The sequence below is a fragment of the Pleurodeles waltl genome, chromosome 8 (genome assembly GCF_031143425.1).
Source record: "Pleurodeles waltl isolate 20211129_DDA chromosome 8, aPleWal1.hap1.20221129, whole genome shotgun sequence".
Lineage (NCBI taxonomy): Eukaryota > Metazoa > Chordata > Amphibia > Caudata > Salamandridae > Pleurodeles > Pleurodeles waltl.
The window spans coordinates 1,408,725,992-1,408,744,853 of NC_090447.1; the positions used below are offsets into that span (position 1 = coordinate 1,408,725,992).

The 18,862-nt window shown below is 42.5% G+C and overlaps 1 protein-coding gene and 1 long non-coding RNA gene across 4 annotated transcripts in view; one reads left to right on the forward strand and one right to left on the reverse strand.

Annotated features, from left to right (window-relative positions):
• The first annotated feature begins 233 nt into the window (after window positions 1-233).
• The window catches only part of LOC138248692 (uncharacterized), a 46,721-nt gene continuing 28,092 nt past the window's right edge, over window positions 234-18,862 (forward strand). For both annotated transcript variants that reach the window (XR_011194621.1, XR_011194620.1), the window contains exon 1: window positions 234-309. This is a non-coding gene — a long non-coding RNA (uncharacterized lncRNA). The remainder of the gene's footprint in view (window positions 310-18,862) is intronic.
• Window positions 2,091-18,862, reverse strand: part of RCAN1 (regulator of calcineurin 1) — a 235,112-nt gene continuing 218,340 nt past the window's right edge. For both annotated transcript variants that reach the window (XM_069202499.1, XM_069202500.1), the window contains exons 2-4: window positions 11,935-12,108; window positions 8,029-8,188; window positions 2,091-3,845 (exon numbers count right to left, since the gene is read on the reverse strand). In XM_069202499.1, coding sequence (XP_069058600.1) covers window positions 3,670-3,845; window positions 8,029-8,188; window positions 11,935-12,108 — 510 coding nt within the window. In that variant the 3' untranslated portion in view covers window positions 2,091-3,669. The remainder of the gene's footprint in view (window positions 3,846-8,028; window positions 8,189-11,934; window positions 12,109-18,862) is intronic.

The following is an 18,862-nucleotide window of genomic DNA, read 5'->3' on the forward strand; positions in this document are numbered from 1 at the left end:
AATGGAGGGAGGAGTAGTGGTATGTGCATCTTAAGTGCACGTCTGTTTGGCCGGCCATTTTGGGCCATCCAAACAGACATGCGCACTTTGCATTTCTCCACCCGGCTCTATTTCACAGCCGGGAGGAGAAAGTGCACAGGGTGCCACTCCCTGTGTAAGCGTCGAACCAGGCTGCTCACACCAATCACGGCACTGCTGTCATGCTGGTGACAACAGCGTCGTGATTGGCTAAGTGTAGCCTGAAAGTTTGAGTGCTTCCAGACGAAGAGGATGACGGAATGAGACGAACGCGTCTTCCGACCTGACCAGGTAAGTAGGTTTTTACATTTTGTATATATATATTTTTTTTATCCCCGCACCACCACCCTGGAGCCGCCATTGGGCAGAGGGTGGGAAGACAGTTGAGAGAAGTGACAGAGACAATGATGAGTGAGACAGTTCAGGAAGAAGGAAAGATAGGTGAGAGAGAGGCGCAATCAAGTGGCACGTTAGAAAGACAGCTGTGAGAGGTTGGAAGGTGAGACAACGACAGGTGACAGAAGGCAGACAATTGAGAGAGTGGTGATAAAGTGATGCAGATGGACAGGAAACTGAGTGGTTATACAGTTTATAGGGAGATAGAGAAAGTGATTATAAGAAGACAGAGACAAGTTAGAAAAAACAACTGAGGGAGAAGCGAGGAGAAGGAAAGGTGAGATATATGGGGTTGATGTTAAGACAGACGCAGGTGAGAAAGAGACAGACAAGAGAGTAGAGAGGTTAGAGACAGGTGGAGAGGTAAAAAAAAAAGACAGGATGCCTGAGAAAATGAGGTGAAAGAGGGGACAGTATGTGGGATATTATAAGGAAATCAATGAGAAAAATAGTTGAGATAGAGGCGGAGACAAGAGGAGTAAGAAAGAGACAGCAACCAGTGAGAAAAACAGATGAGAGAGGTAATAGAAAGGATTGACACATAGAAACAGATAGCTGAAGGGACTGCTGTGAAGCCATTAGAGTAAAATGACAAGTGACGTCAGTTCCACTACCCCGGCACTTTGGTGAAGCGACATCCATGTGGCATGATGGAAGAAACACGATAATCTAAAAACAAATTATGCATGACCATTCTCTTGCATTTCTATGCAAAGCCTGACACAACTTATGGCAATTTAGACATGCTGGGAGATAGGTTTGTGTTACGGTGCACGTGCTCATCTGTGGCACAATGTCCCATTCTCCATCACTGGAATTCTCGTACAATAAATGACAAATATAAATTTCACGTAACAATCTGTTTGCAGCTTGCAGTGCTGTAGGTTCACATTATCTGGACACTCCTGAGTCCTGCCATTGAGTGTTGTATGTGAACGATGGAAGTAGTTATTCTTCTTACTAGAAGCAGTGCTTAATTTGTGCTTGTTGTTTCCAGTGCGGAGCACGGGCACTTATTTTTGAGGGCCGGCACTTAGTTTTCTGCCTCAATCATTTATTGTGAACAAAAGACACCTATGGGAAAGACGGAGAAGAGAAAAACGACAAAGCGTCACAAAGGGAGAAAGCAAAAACCTGTAAGAGTGAGCTGAAGGGGCTGGGAGTGGTTGTAAATGGATTGAAGAGGCCTGAGATGGCTTCAGGATTACACTGCTTCAGTATTCCGTGCTCGCACATTTAATTGCAGCAGCCGCGTTTTTAAGAGGAGGGTTTTGGGAACCAGCACGTTTTTATTTACAAATTAAGCACTGACTAGAGGACATTCATTTGTGTTCACAGAGTCCAAATGTACTGCTCCAACTTGCTCTTTCTGAAGCTACTCGTACCCAAAGCACAGAAAGATTTCATGTTTAGACTGTTTGGCTCCAGATCGTCTTGTTGGTTTCTGAGCCAGTTCCTGGGGACAGAATTATATGGAAAACTGTAAAGCTACTTCTAATGAAGTAGTACTTAGTTCTCTGATTTTAGAAAACGATAATTAGGAAAAGCTGTGACTTTAAATTACAGTAGCCACAAACATCCCAAGAACTTAGACTGCAGAGAATGCCTGTCAAATGCACATTCAACCCTTCTGCAACAAACACATTCATATTAATAACCAGACAAACACAAACGTGTTTAATTGAATGTTTACTTTGATATGTTAGAAAACAATCTAAATTAATGTTAGGAACTCCAGTTTCAAAGTGGATGTCTAGAAACATTTCAAGTGTTACTGTATGTAATCTTCTCATTGTTTGATCTGTAAACATGGTAGAAAGGGGGAGGAGCACAGCATTTCACCATTGTCTTTGCAAAAACAATATCCAAACAGTGGAGCATGTAAAGCTTGTTACCACTTAGAAAACACACAACCCTTATATTCGTCGAGCATGCACTGGTTTTTGACGTCTGAAGCTTCGAACATCATACCCTGGTGTCATTTTAAGAAAAGCTCAAATTGAATACAGACAGATTGAACATACTGTAGACACAGGTATGTAAAAAAACGAACACACAGGTTCAGATACTGCGAGAGTCCCACCTGAAATCAATGGGGAAAAGGCACTGCACCACCTCGAATTATACTATAGCACATATCACCCATTTCAAATTTTTTTTCATATCGCAAAATATTTAACCGTAACAGCTATAACGCATGGGTCTGCGTGTAGGGCGCGATATGCCGGTCACCAAAAGCGCACATTGTTGTGGCCATGCAGGCGTTACCCCTCCTTCTGAGAGTAGAACACAATATTCTGATCACTTGAAGCCACACACTGTCGCGCGCATGCAACCTCTGCCTCACCTTCTTATCAATTACTTTTACCCCAGCAACAAAAGCTTGTACTTTAGATATATTACAACACATGTGAGAACAGCAAAAGAATACATTCAATATGCTAATAAAGCTTAAACACAGGAGTTGATAAATTTGTAAGTTTGCCAATGGGCTTCTTGGATCACAGAGTCAAAAGAGACAGCATGGCACACCACAATTCTCCCAATAAGATGCTTCTTGTCCCAACTCGGCACCCTTACAAAATATTGATGTCAATGCAGAAGCTACTATGCTATTCAAATAGTCCCCGAGTTCGAAAGCATTTCACCCGATACACATTATGACGCAAAGTACTTGTGAACTTCAATCTGCATGCAAAAACATGTTAACAAAAGTAAAACTGCTAATACACTTTCCATGACCCTAGTTCACCATTTCTCCATTGCACTTGCAATGTGCTTGTACATGTCGAACATCAAATCAGCCTTCAGCCTCTATAAAGGAACCGTCTGCGTGTAGGGACAGGAGATAAATGCATGTACACAGATGACACCAGACAGAAATACTGCACCTGTTGTATATCGACAAGTTGCCCTGGATCTCCTTTCTAACAAATATCCTACTGTACCGGGAAAAGAAAACAAGCAAAGAAAACAAAATGCTGTAATGATCTCATCTATTTGTTCCCCAATGTCCTTGTCCCGTCATCATGGTAAGTATGTCATCCAGGCAAGGCCACTTTGGGGCCCAAGCTGTCCACTGGCGAGCAGCGCGCAAAAACACACAGGTAACCTCCTGTCAATTTACTCTGCCGCCTGACGTTCTCAGAAAATTCTGCCACTTCCACGTCCGCCACCACAGGGGTGATCTGCCGCTCTCGCAGTACAAATTTCCTCGAGAACCATGACTCAAAATGCTTGGAAGTCAATCCCAGCTCAACTCAGATGAATTGGGGTGTACTCGGGTCTCCGTGTTTGGATGATTTTTGGCTTGGTCTTCTTGGTTCCGTCTTCCTCATCACGTTCTACTTCGTTTTCTGTTTCGCTCTCGCATACGTGGACGACGACACTAGGCGTGGTGTCAGTCGCTGCGTGCAATTCATACTTTCCTCCTGGAAATGAAGTGAGAGGGAAGACCTGGTTCAAAACATCTCCTAATACAAAAGTAGCCTCCTCAACATCACATTTAAAACAATGTGGAGTGTCATGTTGCAATGACTACTATGACCAAATACTGATATTTGCAGGGGCGTAGCTTGCTCAGTAAGATTGGGGGGTGTAAGCTTCAGATTTCCCAACAATCACACTGACACATCTAATAAAATTAATTAAATGAGAAGAAGGTGGAGGTGGAATGAGACAGGAGTGCAGATTGCTAGGGGTACTTATAATATGACACAGTATTTTTCAAACAAACCAAAGTTTTTAAGGCCTTCAAAACTGAGATGAGAGAGTGTGTGTGTTTTTCTCAACGTGGGCTTGTAATACACCCAGGTGAAATCCAACAGACACCTCACCATGCAAAGCATCTGTACCCACCTATTTACTAAACAATATATTTGTATGGGGTGTAGCACATTAAACACTCCCGCCCCCTTGAAGCTACACCCCTGGACACTTGCAGAAAATAGTGGGGAGCTGATTCATAATGATTCACGGGAGTGTGAGCATCGGACCTAATACATGCATCGCATATGTCTTCAATGTACTCTTTTTTTTGGATTAACATACATTTCTGTGAGTTATGTCAGTAATTTACTTAACTTGTAAACTGCCTCCATAAGTCTATTTGACTCATGAAACAAGGGGTATTTTGGCCCCAATCTCTACCACGTGCCATAGGCAGGGAACTTGCACACCACCCTGTACAAAATGAATATTTTTGTGAACTTCAATGGGGAATGTTTGGAATAGCTTTCTAACAATTACCCAGTGTGTTTTAGCTCATCCCATGAACCCTACTATGTTGTTAGGCACATGTTAGCAATATTCACCAAAGAGCATCAATGTTGGTTGTACCAGCTGTTGTTTGAGGCTGTGCACCTGGCTGTGCTGTCCCCAGGGCAGGTGCATTAGCGAAGGATGGACTGGTGATTTCAAAGCATGAGTATGTCTTTCAGTGCAGAGGGACCTGGCAGGGATTCCTCCACAGGCGGATGTACTGCGCAACTGTGGAGTGATGTCTGCGGGTCCATGGGACCTCCATGCCATTGAAACTGCAAGGTGCCAAATGTGCCCGCCCGCATAAGTGGTATTAAAGTGTGATTTAGACTTTTAACAGATGGAGTAGTATCCATCACGATGGAGGAGAACATTACCTCTGCCATCCGAATGATACTACGTCTGTCAAATTTAGAGATGACTGCCGGCCCAGCAGTCATCTCTGTACTTTTAATGGAACTGCCTAGGAGATGGTTCCCTTCAAGCTACAAAACGTTTGGTGGAGGGCTCCTGTCTGTATTAATGGCCATTTACCAAACATTTGAACTTTTTTGTTTTTCAGAAACAAACTCCCAAAGTAGGATTTGTTTCTGAAAAACAAAAAACGAATGACTGCCAAACCCTGGGAGTTTTCTCTCAAGGTTTGAGGGGTCATTTTTTGTTATTTTCTATCCCGGTGACATAAAAAACCACATTACAAACTAGGGTGGGTGTTGTTATGCCCTTCTTCCAATGGCCCATACGCGGTTTGAGGAAGCTTTCCACAGATGAAGCCAATGGGGGCTCCCTCAACTGAAAGCTTAGGGTCTGGTTATCTCTAAATGAGGTGGGCATACTGGTGGGCACTCACTGGCATTTGCAAAGGAGTACCCTGTCCACTAAACTCTAAATCAGGCCCTTAACCTGTACAACACCTTACTGAGGTTTCACTAAGCCAAGTCACTGACACACGGAAACCTCCCACTAGGACACAGATGGCCCCGTTCTCACTTGGAGAGAACGAGGTATTTTCAGGGAGCTTTTAAGGCGTTACATCAGCAACAGTAATCGCAATTATGCACTGCATCAATTCAAGCAAAATGATTGCTGTTTGGAGATGAATACAGCACTTGCTGAGTGTTAACTACATATTGGATGGAGGTCTGTTTCTAGGGTGCCAGTTATTGGGTGGCCAGTGTATTATTCCCGCTGTCTTTGGAAAAACAGTGAACAGGCATAGTGCTAGCCCTCACCATGCACCGAGTGGGCTCCTCACCAAGCACGGGGTAATTATTTCACCAGGGACAGTGTGAAGCACCACATGGTGTATCCCACACATAGTGCTGTCCTCCCTCCCCAGCTAAGGTGTGACCCACTCTCCTCCACTCACCAGACACAGTCTGAGCTTTTCACTAGGCACTGAGTAAGCACCATCCCTAGACACAATGTACACTCTCACTCGCGGTTGTGATCTGCTTGTACCAGGCTAGAAATCACACCTGACCAGGCGCAGTGTGACCCCTCACCAGGCGCAGTGTGACCCCTGCCTGTGTACAGTGGGATCTCTTACCCGGCACAATATGACCTCTTCACCAGCGTGTGACCCTTTCACCAAACCTGGTTTGCTCTTAACCAGGCAGTGTGTCCCCCATAACTGGCACAATATGACCTCTCACCAAGCAAAGTATGGCCCATCACCAGGCATGCCAGCCAATGATCACTCCCAGATCACGGTCAAGAACAGCCTTTGACCCTGAAATGCAAGGTAAGGGAGGATATGCTTCTGTATGCCAACTTCATTCAAGCCAAAGACCAGATGTGAAGCCTCTGTTGCCATGGCCGAAGATTGAAGCCCATCACAAAACAAACCAGCTAAAAACCGAGCCTGCAGAACGATTCTTTCCTAACAATTAGGCACATTCAGGTTGAACAGAAAAGAATATATCAGCGCCATATGCACCATAACCCTGTACTCTAAAGGGTACACCTTGGTAATAACTCAGACGTAGATGCCTTCTCTAGGCCTAACCATTCAAGCATCACCAGGTCCTTTTCAGCCTCAATCACTGAAAGCTTGGAACCAGCATCGGGTTTGAAACGTTTGGAATCTGAACACTGCTCTTGTGTGTGTGGGGGCTCCCCTTCCTCATTTAGAAAACCCAGATTTTCTCTCAGATAGCCAATGATTACCACAAAACGCTCCTTGCCCACCAGATAGTCCCTTGGTTTGATAGTGTTATAGCCTTATTATCGTACATCGGTAGCAGCCAACAAAGCAGGGAAGATGAGAGGGAAATAGAGAAATCCGGCAAAGAGGTTGTGCTCCAACTATTACCACAGCCCTACACTGCCTTCCTGCAGCTAACCTGCCAAGGTCTCCTTTTTAATATCCTTCGGCCTGGCTTCTGATATTTCAGCCACAGAATGCCTGGAACACGAGGGACAGAACAGTGACCTATTTCGATGTTCCTGGAAGCAGGCTAGCCAAAAGTCTCCAACTTTATCACCGACCTTAAGTTGCAGCGATCAGTGGAATAGAAGCAGGCAGCCCCAAATCATGGTGCACAATAGGGAGTATGCTTGCCTGTCTCTCATCTGAACTTTTGAGGAAGAAAACACTGTCACCTGGCTTTCCTACAGGAAACTAGGAAAATTCATGCCCCCTTGCTACCACAAAACGTCTTATAGTCTCCATCTTAATGGTCCTCCCCAAAAGAGTTGGTGTTTCTGCGTGTAATGAAGTTGCATGAATGACTAAGTAGATACACTAAGGTGCCCACTTCCTATTTGGGGCAAAAACTCCTAGCATGCGAGCCCCCTCATGTTGGGGACCCCAACACCAAGTTTACAATAGCCCTCGGAAAATCTCTTGGAGATATTCAGGCACCCACCACTCCCCACATTAAAACAAATAAATCGTACAGGCTCCAGTTAGAGAACTCACACAGACAGAAACATCAGTCACATGGCTTAGAGGTAGGGAGTAATGACCCTGAAGGACCGACTGAGCGAACAGTCTGTGGAAGCAGAACTGTGTCGAAATTGTGCTGCTCAGGCCAGCCTATGTTTCATATTTCAAAAGGGACAAATACTGAATTTCACTGCTTTTCCCGATTTCTTTACTGGATAGAAAATAAAACTACAGGCCAGGATGGTAAAATACCGGCCAGGTGGGAACCCTCCCGGGCAGCTCGCCAGGAGGAAGGAGGCACGATGAAGCAAACGGGGTTGAGATGAATGAAGTTCATATGCACCAGGGCACAGAAGGGGACAGAGGTAACGTAGCCTGTATGAGACTGGGCAACCTCATCAATAGGAAAGAAGTCTTCGAGCAGTGATACTGAAAAGAGAACCGCTGATGAGAATCTTGCTTACCGGGACCCATCTTTGATATGGCGTACAAAAGATCATAGTTAACCACTGGCGTGGCGTCTTCGGCCTGTTTCCAACCCACAGGTGGCGAGGCAGGAGGTGAAATCAAAAACTGCTTCTCTGGATTCGGTGGAGCCAATCGGGAACTTCCTATGTGCAGCGTCTGATAGGGAAAAACAATGTGGCTTATTATTTTTTTATTTTTTTAGATAAACATTGAACTGTGTTCGCAAATATACAATTGCAGAAGTCTGACACAAGGTGGCAGTATATACCAAGAGCAAGACTGTGTTCTTTCTATGGCTAATCTCATTGCTTTAGTTTAGACGTTTAACCATTATGGTCCCGGTACAGCACTCACAAGAAACAGGGATAAAACTCTCAATTATTTAAAAGACTAAGTCAACGACCAAACAATTACACCTCACTTCGTGTTACTTCTCACAAACACTGTCCTGTAGCAGGAGTCAAACAGAAAATGTTAAAATCAAAGTGTATGCCAATTTGGAATACGTTTTATGGTAACTCTAGCCAAAGTGACCAGGAGATTTAAAAAAGCCGCGGAAAATTAAGCGTGGCTGGGAAGATAGAAAACAAACAGTCAGTGACAGGGAAAACACTGAGAAAGCGTCTGAAAAGGAGCACATTTTAGTGAGAGTTGCTTTGCCACTACTTCAAATTTATATGTCTGCCAAATTCTATTTGGATATTGTATATGTTTGCAAATAAACTCTCTAGCACGCTAGCCAGGGCCAGACCTATTTGCTTTGCCAATGCGTTTTTCATTTTTAAGGTATTTTCATCAACATAAAAAGCACCGTAACAATGCAGCTGAATTCGCAAAAAACTCCTGGCACTCACAGTTATTCCAATATCAAGTGATACCACCCAAGTATATCATGTCTTGACACAAGATTACCACGGCCCACAAGCAGTGACCTCAATCAACTAAGTTTTCTACACGATGTCACGTGACAGATCATGTGCCGTGAAAGATGAGGGTATCTTGTGTCCATCAACAACCTTTGATGATTTAATCTAGACTCCTCTTACACAGACCTGGAATCAGCACCTTGCTCTCATACCCTACTGCGCTCACCAACTTCTAACAGTCTGTGGTAGCAACAGACATCACAAAATTAAACATAATCAAATGTATCACAAATGTTTAAAACATATGACTAAGAGGTTCTAAGGATGCATTTCAAACTTCATGTCCCCGCTTCAATATGTCTGACGTATGTGCCAATGACGTCTGCGGGCAGAGCACAAGTGCCTCCTCGGCGCAGTCCAGGTTTAGATGAAGCTCTTCGCCCTGTATGAACTTGTTATCAATCATGCGAGCACAGTGAGGCCATTTACACTGTAATGGTAATAGTTATGTGCACTTATTTTAAGTAACCATAATTACCACCATAATTACAGTTTTGCGCGTAATGTTTTCCTTTCTCTGTCACAACATGGTGAAGTCAAAGCTGACAAGCCCTGGAAGGTCTGGCATTACAAATGGGGTTAAGTAGGCCAATGAGTAATTACAGAGAGTAACAGGCATTTGCAATGCAATGGGTCTCACATTTGCTCGAGTTAGAGCTATTAGCATTGTAAATTCCTAACTGGACATTTCTTGGCACTTAAATTGAAAATGAAAAGTAAAACAGTTGACATAAGTGTGCCAATTCACAGCGCCACGGCTGGCATGAGCACGAAGGAGAGACACAAAAAGAAAAAGAAGTTTGCTCGCAGTCAAACGTATAGGCAATTGTGCAATTATCCTTGTAACAGGGGCAGTCGGAAAGACTGTACCAAAACCACCCCAAGGCGGGACAAAAGTAAAGCATTTACCAATGACATCAAAGGATTTCTGAAAGGCAAGCCCACGAACAAGTGAAAGTGATGGGCGTGGTTAAAAGCCCACAATTCTTACAACAGGTCAAAGTGCTTGCGCGCTCGACTTAAAATTACCCTGGCACAAATAACATTGTGACAGAATTTGGTGAATATTTGTACACCAGTTACACCATGCAAAATAGGAATGAGCATAATTTGTGCCAACTCTTTCTCTGCAGTAGTAGCGGTGCACGTTGTGTTTGTTACTGTTTCAGCACTACCACCTTAGAAAATACAGTTGGTTCTCCAAATGTTAAGAGTGCAGTTTAGTGATGATGGATAGCAAGATATGACCAACAATCAATGAATGAATAAACATGTTCTTAACCAAGCTCCAGCTGATTGTTAATAATCATCAAACATACAAGCTGAACATGAAAAGACGGACAACAAAAGCATACATCTTGTGCAGAAACCACAGTGGAGGAATAAGGGCAGAGGCATAAAAATACACTCAGGGAATCAACCATAGTGCAAGACCACAGATAGAGATATATGGTACCTTGACTCTGCGCCTGATTCACAAACTTTCTGTACACAGGTGAACCATGAATGCGTTAAAGAATTAATCATAATAATTTGGATATTCTGATTAACACAATTTAATTTTGTTTCATTTTAGGATAATAGCACTTTCAACGAAAACTGTAAAAATTTTCATAGTTGCAATCTGATAGACAGAAAGCTAGGCGCTACCAGCGGAGGTGGCCGTGCGCCATCCAGTGAACAACCAAAACGTTTTAATGTATATGCAAACACTTTGCAGGGAGTTTATGAATAGGGGGTCTATGAGAAGAGGGATGTTCGTAGGACAAAATATTTTCGTTGTAGAGAAAAAAAAAAAGTGTCATTCTAGGAGTAAAGCTAGAGAGTAAATTTCTGCCTTTACTCTGCTGGTGTTTGCAAACTGGGCCTTTGTTTGTTGCTGCACACAGGCACGAGGATATCGATTCAGCAATATTGATGTGACAGAATATCGATCGCAGAATATCAAAAATAAAATATTGACAGTTAAGTGATTCCAGATTTTCTCTTCCTAACTCCACATATATGTACCTATGCAGTACACACATCTTCAAGGTACGTAGAAGTAGAGTTAGGAATAGTAAATCTATACTTTATTTTGTCCCTCGATAGTCTGTCCTCGATATCAGTATGCCATGATACTGTTGGCGGTAATCTTCAGAAGTACAATACTGGCAGGCCTTTTTGGCCATCGTTAGGACAGGCTGAAGCAGAGGCATGCATGTATTTATAGAACTGTACATGGATATGTATCAACAATGGGGAGGGATTCCTGAGCGACCTCAGACAACAAAAGCCAGTATTGGATTGGCTCTGTCATTCACAACTCCAGCGGTGGAAACATCATTACCCTGATACTTAGCTATATGTTATTTTGTGGGTCTACGCTGAACCGGCCTCAAGCCCTTTTTGCATAGACACCCTCATTTGTCCTCTATGAAACACACCTCAGAAGATGACACCTTGCTCTTTAGCAGAGGCCGAATGTAGGACTTTAAGGGCTGAATACATGCCAGATGCCGAGACTAATCCTAAACACAGTAAAGGAGTTCCATTTGGATTCACTGTATTCACCCTTTGTAGATAGCTTGAAAATCTAAACTATTATTCCATCTGGACCTATGACACACATCCATGCCCTAGGGTTGCACTGGGCACTATACAGCCTGCTGCCACAAAAGCATCTGAATGCTTCTGTTCTATGGTCTATTCTTCCACTCCTCTCCATCATATACACTACACAATGTTCCTAGGCCTCCATCCACAGGATTCTCTTTGTGCAAGATACATCATATTGAATGCCCTAGGGTAGATCTTTCCAAGAGGGCTGATGGCTTTTCTTATACATGGCCTCCACACCTTAGCATTGGGTTGCACCTATGACTTGTACAAAAGGCATTGTAAGCAGCCCAACAAGATAACCGGAAAAAGGGACAAAACCCTAAAGAGAGAAACCACAGCACATTGCCAACCAAGCACTAGTCTGCAAAAACCCACCTGAGCAAAATACAGTTTCATTTCCTTGCCTAGAAATTCGGTTTTGTGCAGCTGGATTCGGGCTTCGGCGGCAGAGAGCGGGTTGCTGAAATTGATGCGGACACGCTTGAAGCTCTTAAAATACTGGAAGGTAGCGTGTTCATCAAACATTCGAAACAGAGATTCAAATTTAGCCTGTAAAGAAAAAACAAAACAAAATTAAGATGCAGCTCTATCTTTTTACTGTAAAAATAGGTACAAAAGTCTACATCCTTCTTAGCAGGTAATATATTTACACTCTCCACATTTTTGGATTTCTTATGTTACAATCATTAGACTGAAAGATAAACTCAGCATTCTTTTAAATCCATGCATGCGTTTGACAAGTAGAACATAATCCTGGATGTTGTAATAGTGTTGGTTATTCAACTTCCTGTACCTCGGTATAAGAAGTCATATGATTGGTCAGAAAGAAACAATGGACCGAGAGGCAGAATCCTCTGTGGCAGGGTTAGCAGACAGACCAATCAGGAGGAAGTCATAGCGCTGCCTGGTGGTGTCAGGAAGGGCAGTGCAGGGTCTACTTTTAAAAGGATATAACAGATCCTTGTGGGAGGGGAAGGCAGAAATCCATTTAGCAGATACCACACAAAGATGTACACAAAAGATGCCATGCATCTAGGTTTTATAAAATGCTGCTGCACTTGTGAAAAATAGTAAATATTCTCCAATTCTAAAACATCCTTCTGTTGTTTTAGATGCAGGTTCTAACTACACAGCTGTCAAAGGTCCGTGCCAACAGACGAGGGTCTATTTGAAGGATACATTTTTATCATAGGTATATGCCACACGTTGCCAATCTCTCCTCTGACTGCAGCCACTGGATAGCCACTCACTATCTACAGTGCAGTGAGATAGAATTGTAGAGATTTGGGATTATTAGACGATCACGATGGGCACAACAGATGGAGGCATGAAAAGTACATATTGAAGATTTGGGTGGTAACCATAGAATGGGAGATCTACAAATTCAAGACAGAAAGTACACAGCATCTTGCTGTCAAGAAAGATGTTTTTTTCATTGCACCCCTTCCTTTTACAATGGGATCAGTTTTTATCAGTCCATTAGATTTGCACCCCTCAGCCTGTTCCAACAATATCAAATGGCCCAAGCACAGTGTTTGCCTATTCTCGACTAAAAGCATGGGATTGTCTAAGGTGATTTCAGACAATTTGGTTTGAACATGCCTAATCCATACAAAGAGAGACTAGTCAGTTTGATTTTTTCCAGTGGCTGCACAGTGTCGCAGGATTTACAAAACATAGTTGGGTTTTGCAAACAAATCATAAAATCTGTTAAATGGTGTCCTTCAGAGAATGTAACAATTCCAAAGCCAGCACTCAAGTCCGAGTGAAAAGCAAAATGCAGCTATAAGTGGGCGCTGGAGGGTAATGTGCCCAAAAGAGCAATTTGTGTTCACAGCATAATGAACATGATTCAAAGGCTATTGGCAGATAGCCTCTTCTGGATATAAATTCAATTGTAGAGTTTCTAATGTGATTACAAAAATACTAGGAACTACATTCAAGAAACGAAAGACACAGGAAACCACGGTCTCTCCTTTTAGTTTTAGTCACATGACACTAGTCATCTATGTCCTCCTTGAGTGGAAAACAGCTGGGTTTTATTACCTCACAGTGGAAATGGTGCTAATTTCACAAAACAAAGCTAAATATATGTTTCTAGGTTTCCACTCCCACATAAGGGCCAGAGAACAGAACATGCCCAGGTGGTAACACAGTCACGCTCAGTAATGACACGTCCGAACACTTGTACTTGGTGATGACTCCACAAGACTGAAATAGCTTCAGGACTGAGATTGCCTTAGCTCCCTATTTTTTCACCCTAAGTCTACCTGACATTGATAGGACAGGTCTAAATTTATGTGAAATGGGTACCATGTACCCACATGTCCTTGAGTACCCAGACACATGTTGAGAATGAAAATGCATTATGTGCTGAAGCAATAATGTAAATTGAGAAGTGCCTTGTTCTTACCATAAATCACACACATTGGTTTACCAAATTGAGACCTCTAGGGGTCAATAATTGTTAAGTTTTCTTTTTGAGGTTGGTGTTTGTAGAGTGCAGACCTAGCCAGCACGTTAGCAGGACACTTTACATATACCATACGTAGATCAGAATGACTCAACACAGCAAGGGTACACCATTGGGACCCCCACAAGAGAAAAGTCTACTGTGATGACCTTGGGGGACAGAAGAAGGTGGAAATGATAGAGAGAGGCTTTGAGAGGTCCAGCTGGAGATTCAGAAGTAGCCTCTGAATTGGATGGAGGACGGGAGGGTGGGGAAGGCAATATTTAGATGCAGTATAAACAGGCAAGTATTAAGTTTTTTTCTGAAGCAAAGATCAGTTGGTGTCATGGATCTGGTTATGCGGTCTGGCAGCTAAGCAGGGGAAGGCCTGATTGAAGATCTTGCTTTTCTCTGTTTTTGGAATTTGAATTATGGGGGAAATTTTGCCCCTTGTCATTCTTTTCCCTTCTGTGGTCTGGAGTTTGTTCTTTAGGTACAGAAGTTTTGTATTCCAAACTTGGATCTAAATACCTGGACTGAGAGAGCATTGGAACTAGGTAACTGTGTGTTTGATTTTTCTCTTCTCACTCTGGCTTCAATTTTATTGGGGACCAACCATAGTAAAGAAAGGGATATGCCCAGTGCCTACAATTTGAAAAACAAAACAAACACAATAATCAATGTGTGATGCCAGATAATCAATTTTCAGTTGTGTATGAGTCCTGGTCAGTAGAACAACAGTTCTAGGTTTTTTATGAAAAAGACATGACTAAGGCATGTGTCATAGCGTATCGCAAGCATATAATCCCTGCCGCCAGCGTGGGTTACCGGTGTATGGTCAAGTAAAGGTCATATCCTGGGGAGGCCAAGAGAAAATCCATGACATCGAACTGTAGTTACTCAGCAAGTGGGACAATGTAAACATGTAATTTGTAAAACACGCAAAGTAATGTTAAGATTCTCATTGTGGATCTCACAAATTAGTTGCTATGATCGGGAAATGGCAGGGAAGGCTAGACATGGGAATTCTTAAATACCATTCCAAATTGGTCACTGGTCCATTGATTACACATTAAGAAATGTATGCATCACTGATACACACACTCTGTTTACATAGATTTCTTCCTTTTTGAGGATTAACAAAATCTAATGGAATACACCTTGGAAATATATATAAATTGTATAAATACTCCTCCCGCTCCACAAACATGACGATTATCCTGTCCACTTTATTACAAGTGTATTATATCCTATGGCACTTGACTGCCAGAGCAGTAACCCATCTGCCAAACTCTAGATCAGGAACTTGGTTCTTGTTACGTTTTGTGAAAATGTGCATTTGCATATTTTATTTTTTCCCCTTTTCCTCCACATAAAAAACATTCTCAACCCACTCCGCTTCCAGACAAATGGAGCGGGTTTTGGTACTTTCTCACCATATCTGCACAACCAGTCCACTCATTCAAGCATTTTTATGTCTAAGGATAGATGTTAAATTAGGATGCAAGGGTCAGGGAGGAGATTGTTTGCAAATACCCACAAAGTCACCACTTTGTACATTTTCCTAGCATTCTCAAAGACCACCACCACAGAAACACCAATTTTCTTGCACCTTTTCTAAACTTATCACAGTGTACATTCCCACCATTGTGATGGATTTTGCACAGCAGTAAGTTGAATTTAAGGCTGGAAATGTATGCAATTTCTAATTTGTGAAGCATGATTTGGAAATTACTTTTAGGGTCAAGGGCGCAAAGTGTTCTGTCCCTCGTGTAATCACTCTATGAGCATTTAATTACACCCATCATTTTGGTTGGTTCATGGGCTTGCCTTTTAAAATTCGCTTGATTTCATTAGTGAAAGGCATGCACATGTCATGCGTTATCCAGTGTTTAGCCCTCATCGAGTGCACAGGCCAACTACTGAAAACATACAAGGCTCAATGTTTTCCGTATGGTTTCTGGACTACTTTTTCTTTTTATTTCGTAGGCAGCGCAATCTCGCTGGGCAGTAATTGAGTGCTTTGCATGACAATTACCCTGTTACATGGATATCTGCACTTTTGCCATGTACATGGATAATTGCACTTTTGACACTTACATGGATAATTGCACTTTTGCCTATACCCTTCACTGCAAGCAAACTTCTGTTTCCTTTTGTGCATCTGCTTCGCACTCATGGCGGACATCAGCTCGCTTATTCAAAACAGTTTTACTTTCCAGTTTATGTGGCAAGAAAAGTCCAGCTAGGAGTTTAAAACGCTAATAGCTGTAACTCGAGCAAATGCGAGACCCATTGCATTGCAAATGCTTGTTTTTTTTTTTTTTTATTCACTTTCTCCCAACAGAAGTTACACTAGTGACTACAAAATGTTTTGGAAATTTTGCCCTGCAAGAGGTACTGTTATTTAAGAGAATATGCTACAGCAGTTGCTGGACCCCAGAAATCAATATGTTGTTTAGAGATGACAGCGTCCAAGTTGCCTTAGCAGCCATTAGGTACACTTCAATAGATTTTTTTTTATCGAGAGCTTCAGTTCTCAACAAGGTCTCACCTTTGGGACCTGAAGGCTTTCACAGCTTTTTTTGATGATGCTGAACTGCATCAGTAAAAGCAATTATTTTGTCAGTGTTGTTTAGTATGGCTAAAACAAAAAGCACAATAATGCAGCTGCTGTGTTGGTAGCATCGTTCTGTAGACCTATGTATGCACCATTATGTGTGTGTGTACATGTTTATGGAATGATACAGGCATCATTTTTTTGTGACCGATCTAAGACCGTGGGAACCACTTAAATTAAAAAAAAAAAACTAAGTAAGTACTAACGCACATAAGTGCTTTGTAGAGGGCCGGCAGCTATTTATTACCTGTCCTTCCACAAAATATATATTTAAAAGTACAGCATAACAAGGAGTGGGCAGAGGGCATGAAGGAGAGAGCAACACAGGGTTCTGGGAAAAGAACATTAAGGAGACAGAAACGGGGGGAAGAGTGAAAAGCACACAAGGAAGGAAGCAACAAGTAACACAAAGAGGTGCAGGGGAGAAGTACACAGGAGAGAGGGCAAGCAGACGAAATGAGAGCAAACACAAAGCATGGGTGGGCATTTCGAAGGGAGAGAAACACAAGACAGTGAGATTTGGAAAACAAATGCATTGTGATGAAGTGCCTACTCGAAAAGAAAAAAAATAGTAGCTCCTTAAAGTGAGCATGGGAAGAACACAAGTCAGCCTGACAAGAGGATGTTATAAAGGTTAAGCTCCAAGGGAGGGACAAAAACAAGATGAGCAAGGAAAGCCAATCAACAAGAAAATGAGATTGATAATAACGCCAACCAATTTGAAGCAATGGGCGGCCCTAAGTCTCTGTAAGTTCTTGGTAAGCTTGTGCTGTGCGGTAGGCTCAATCTAAAAAGGCCCACTTTGAATAATAGAGTCCATCCGTTTCTTAGATCATCTTTTGGACTCAACTAAGCTGTTTCCTGAACCAAGCATAGGTCATGACCCAAATGTTCCATAGCAGTGTAGGATTTCTGAGCATGAGACCTGCCAGCCCAAATCAAGAACAGGATGCGAGTCTCCATCCTACTTTTAATAATGGCAGTTATTATATTAAGATGCACTTGTACATAAAACAGTAGGCCTGGCTTGCATTTTTACTCATGCCTAAAACGTTAAATAGTACCTGTCTGCGGCGGTAGTGAAAAAAAAAAAAAATTCAATTGTTTTAAATATACAACGTATCTATGAGTACCTCATTGCAAACGTGCCACTGCAATGCAAGCACTCCACAGGCGATGGAATTATGCACCAAACATTCAATAGCACCCAGTAAGAACAAAATACCTGTAGTGGAGCAAAAGCCCACTTTTTGTTTATTTTAAAGAATTGGATGCAGATCTGAGCTGTCAAGCCAGACCTACATTAAGATGCTATGTCCGACACGTTTACAATTAGCCATAGATCAAGAAGCTAAACTCCAACAGGCTTCACAGTCACAATTCTGTCAGAAAAAACAGAAGTTTACAAAGTCAGGTGGTGGGAGGGCAGGTTAGGTTGTAACTTTTCCACACCATAAGGCTAACCACAACAATATTCTTGTTGGTTTCACGAAGCCAGCACACACACATCAGGCTTGTGAGGTGCGGTCTGTGTACTCAGCCCACAAACTCGGAGCATTTTGTGGCACTTGAAAGAGAAAGAGTAACCCTTTGGAAATGACAGAATTCTGACTACTGCATATGAACCCCTGGCCCTAACAGCCACTGCAGACTAATATTTGTCCTCTGGACTTACAGGGGAATTGTGATCTTACACCCTCCCCCTAAATTGGTAATACCAAAAGTTTTTTTTACTAAAAGCAGCACTCTGGGCATCAGTGTCAGGAAGCTTAGCTTCTTGATTTTTACTGAGAGGTCAGTTCCCCCCCGAAGCAGAGAGATATTTCATGTTTTTTAGATAAAGCCTTCCTTTCAAGCCAGAAAGAAAAACATCTAGTTTATTAAACTGCAGTTCAGTCGCCAGTCTCCACATTTGTACCATCACCCAGCACAGTAACAAGGAGTAAAGGATTCATCCTTGGAGGAAGTTCTTAGATAAACTGGATTGCAAAGACCCTGTAAATGGACTCAACCAAAGTGAATGGTTCTATGAATATTAGCGATGACGTGAGATGAGAGCTCTGTGGAAAGTCACATGGCAAGGTGGCAGAATGAGACTCAAAGTGTCCCAAGTTTATGCTTCGAGATCAGCTCTATGTAACTACTGGTGTTGTGTCATGAAGTTCAGATGTGCCAAGTAGTCTGTTACAAGTTTGTTTAAAGGAAACAGGGCTTTGACCAAGTCGTGGAGG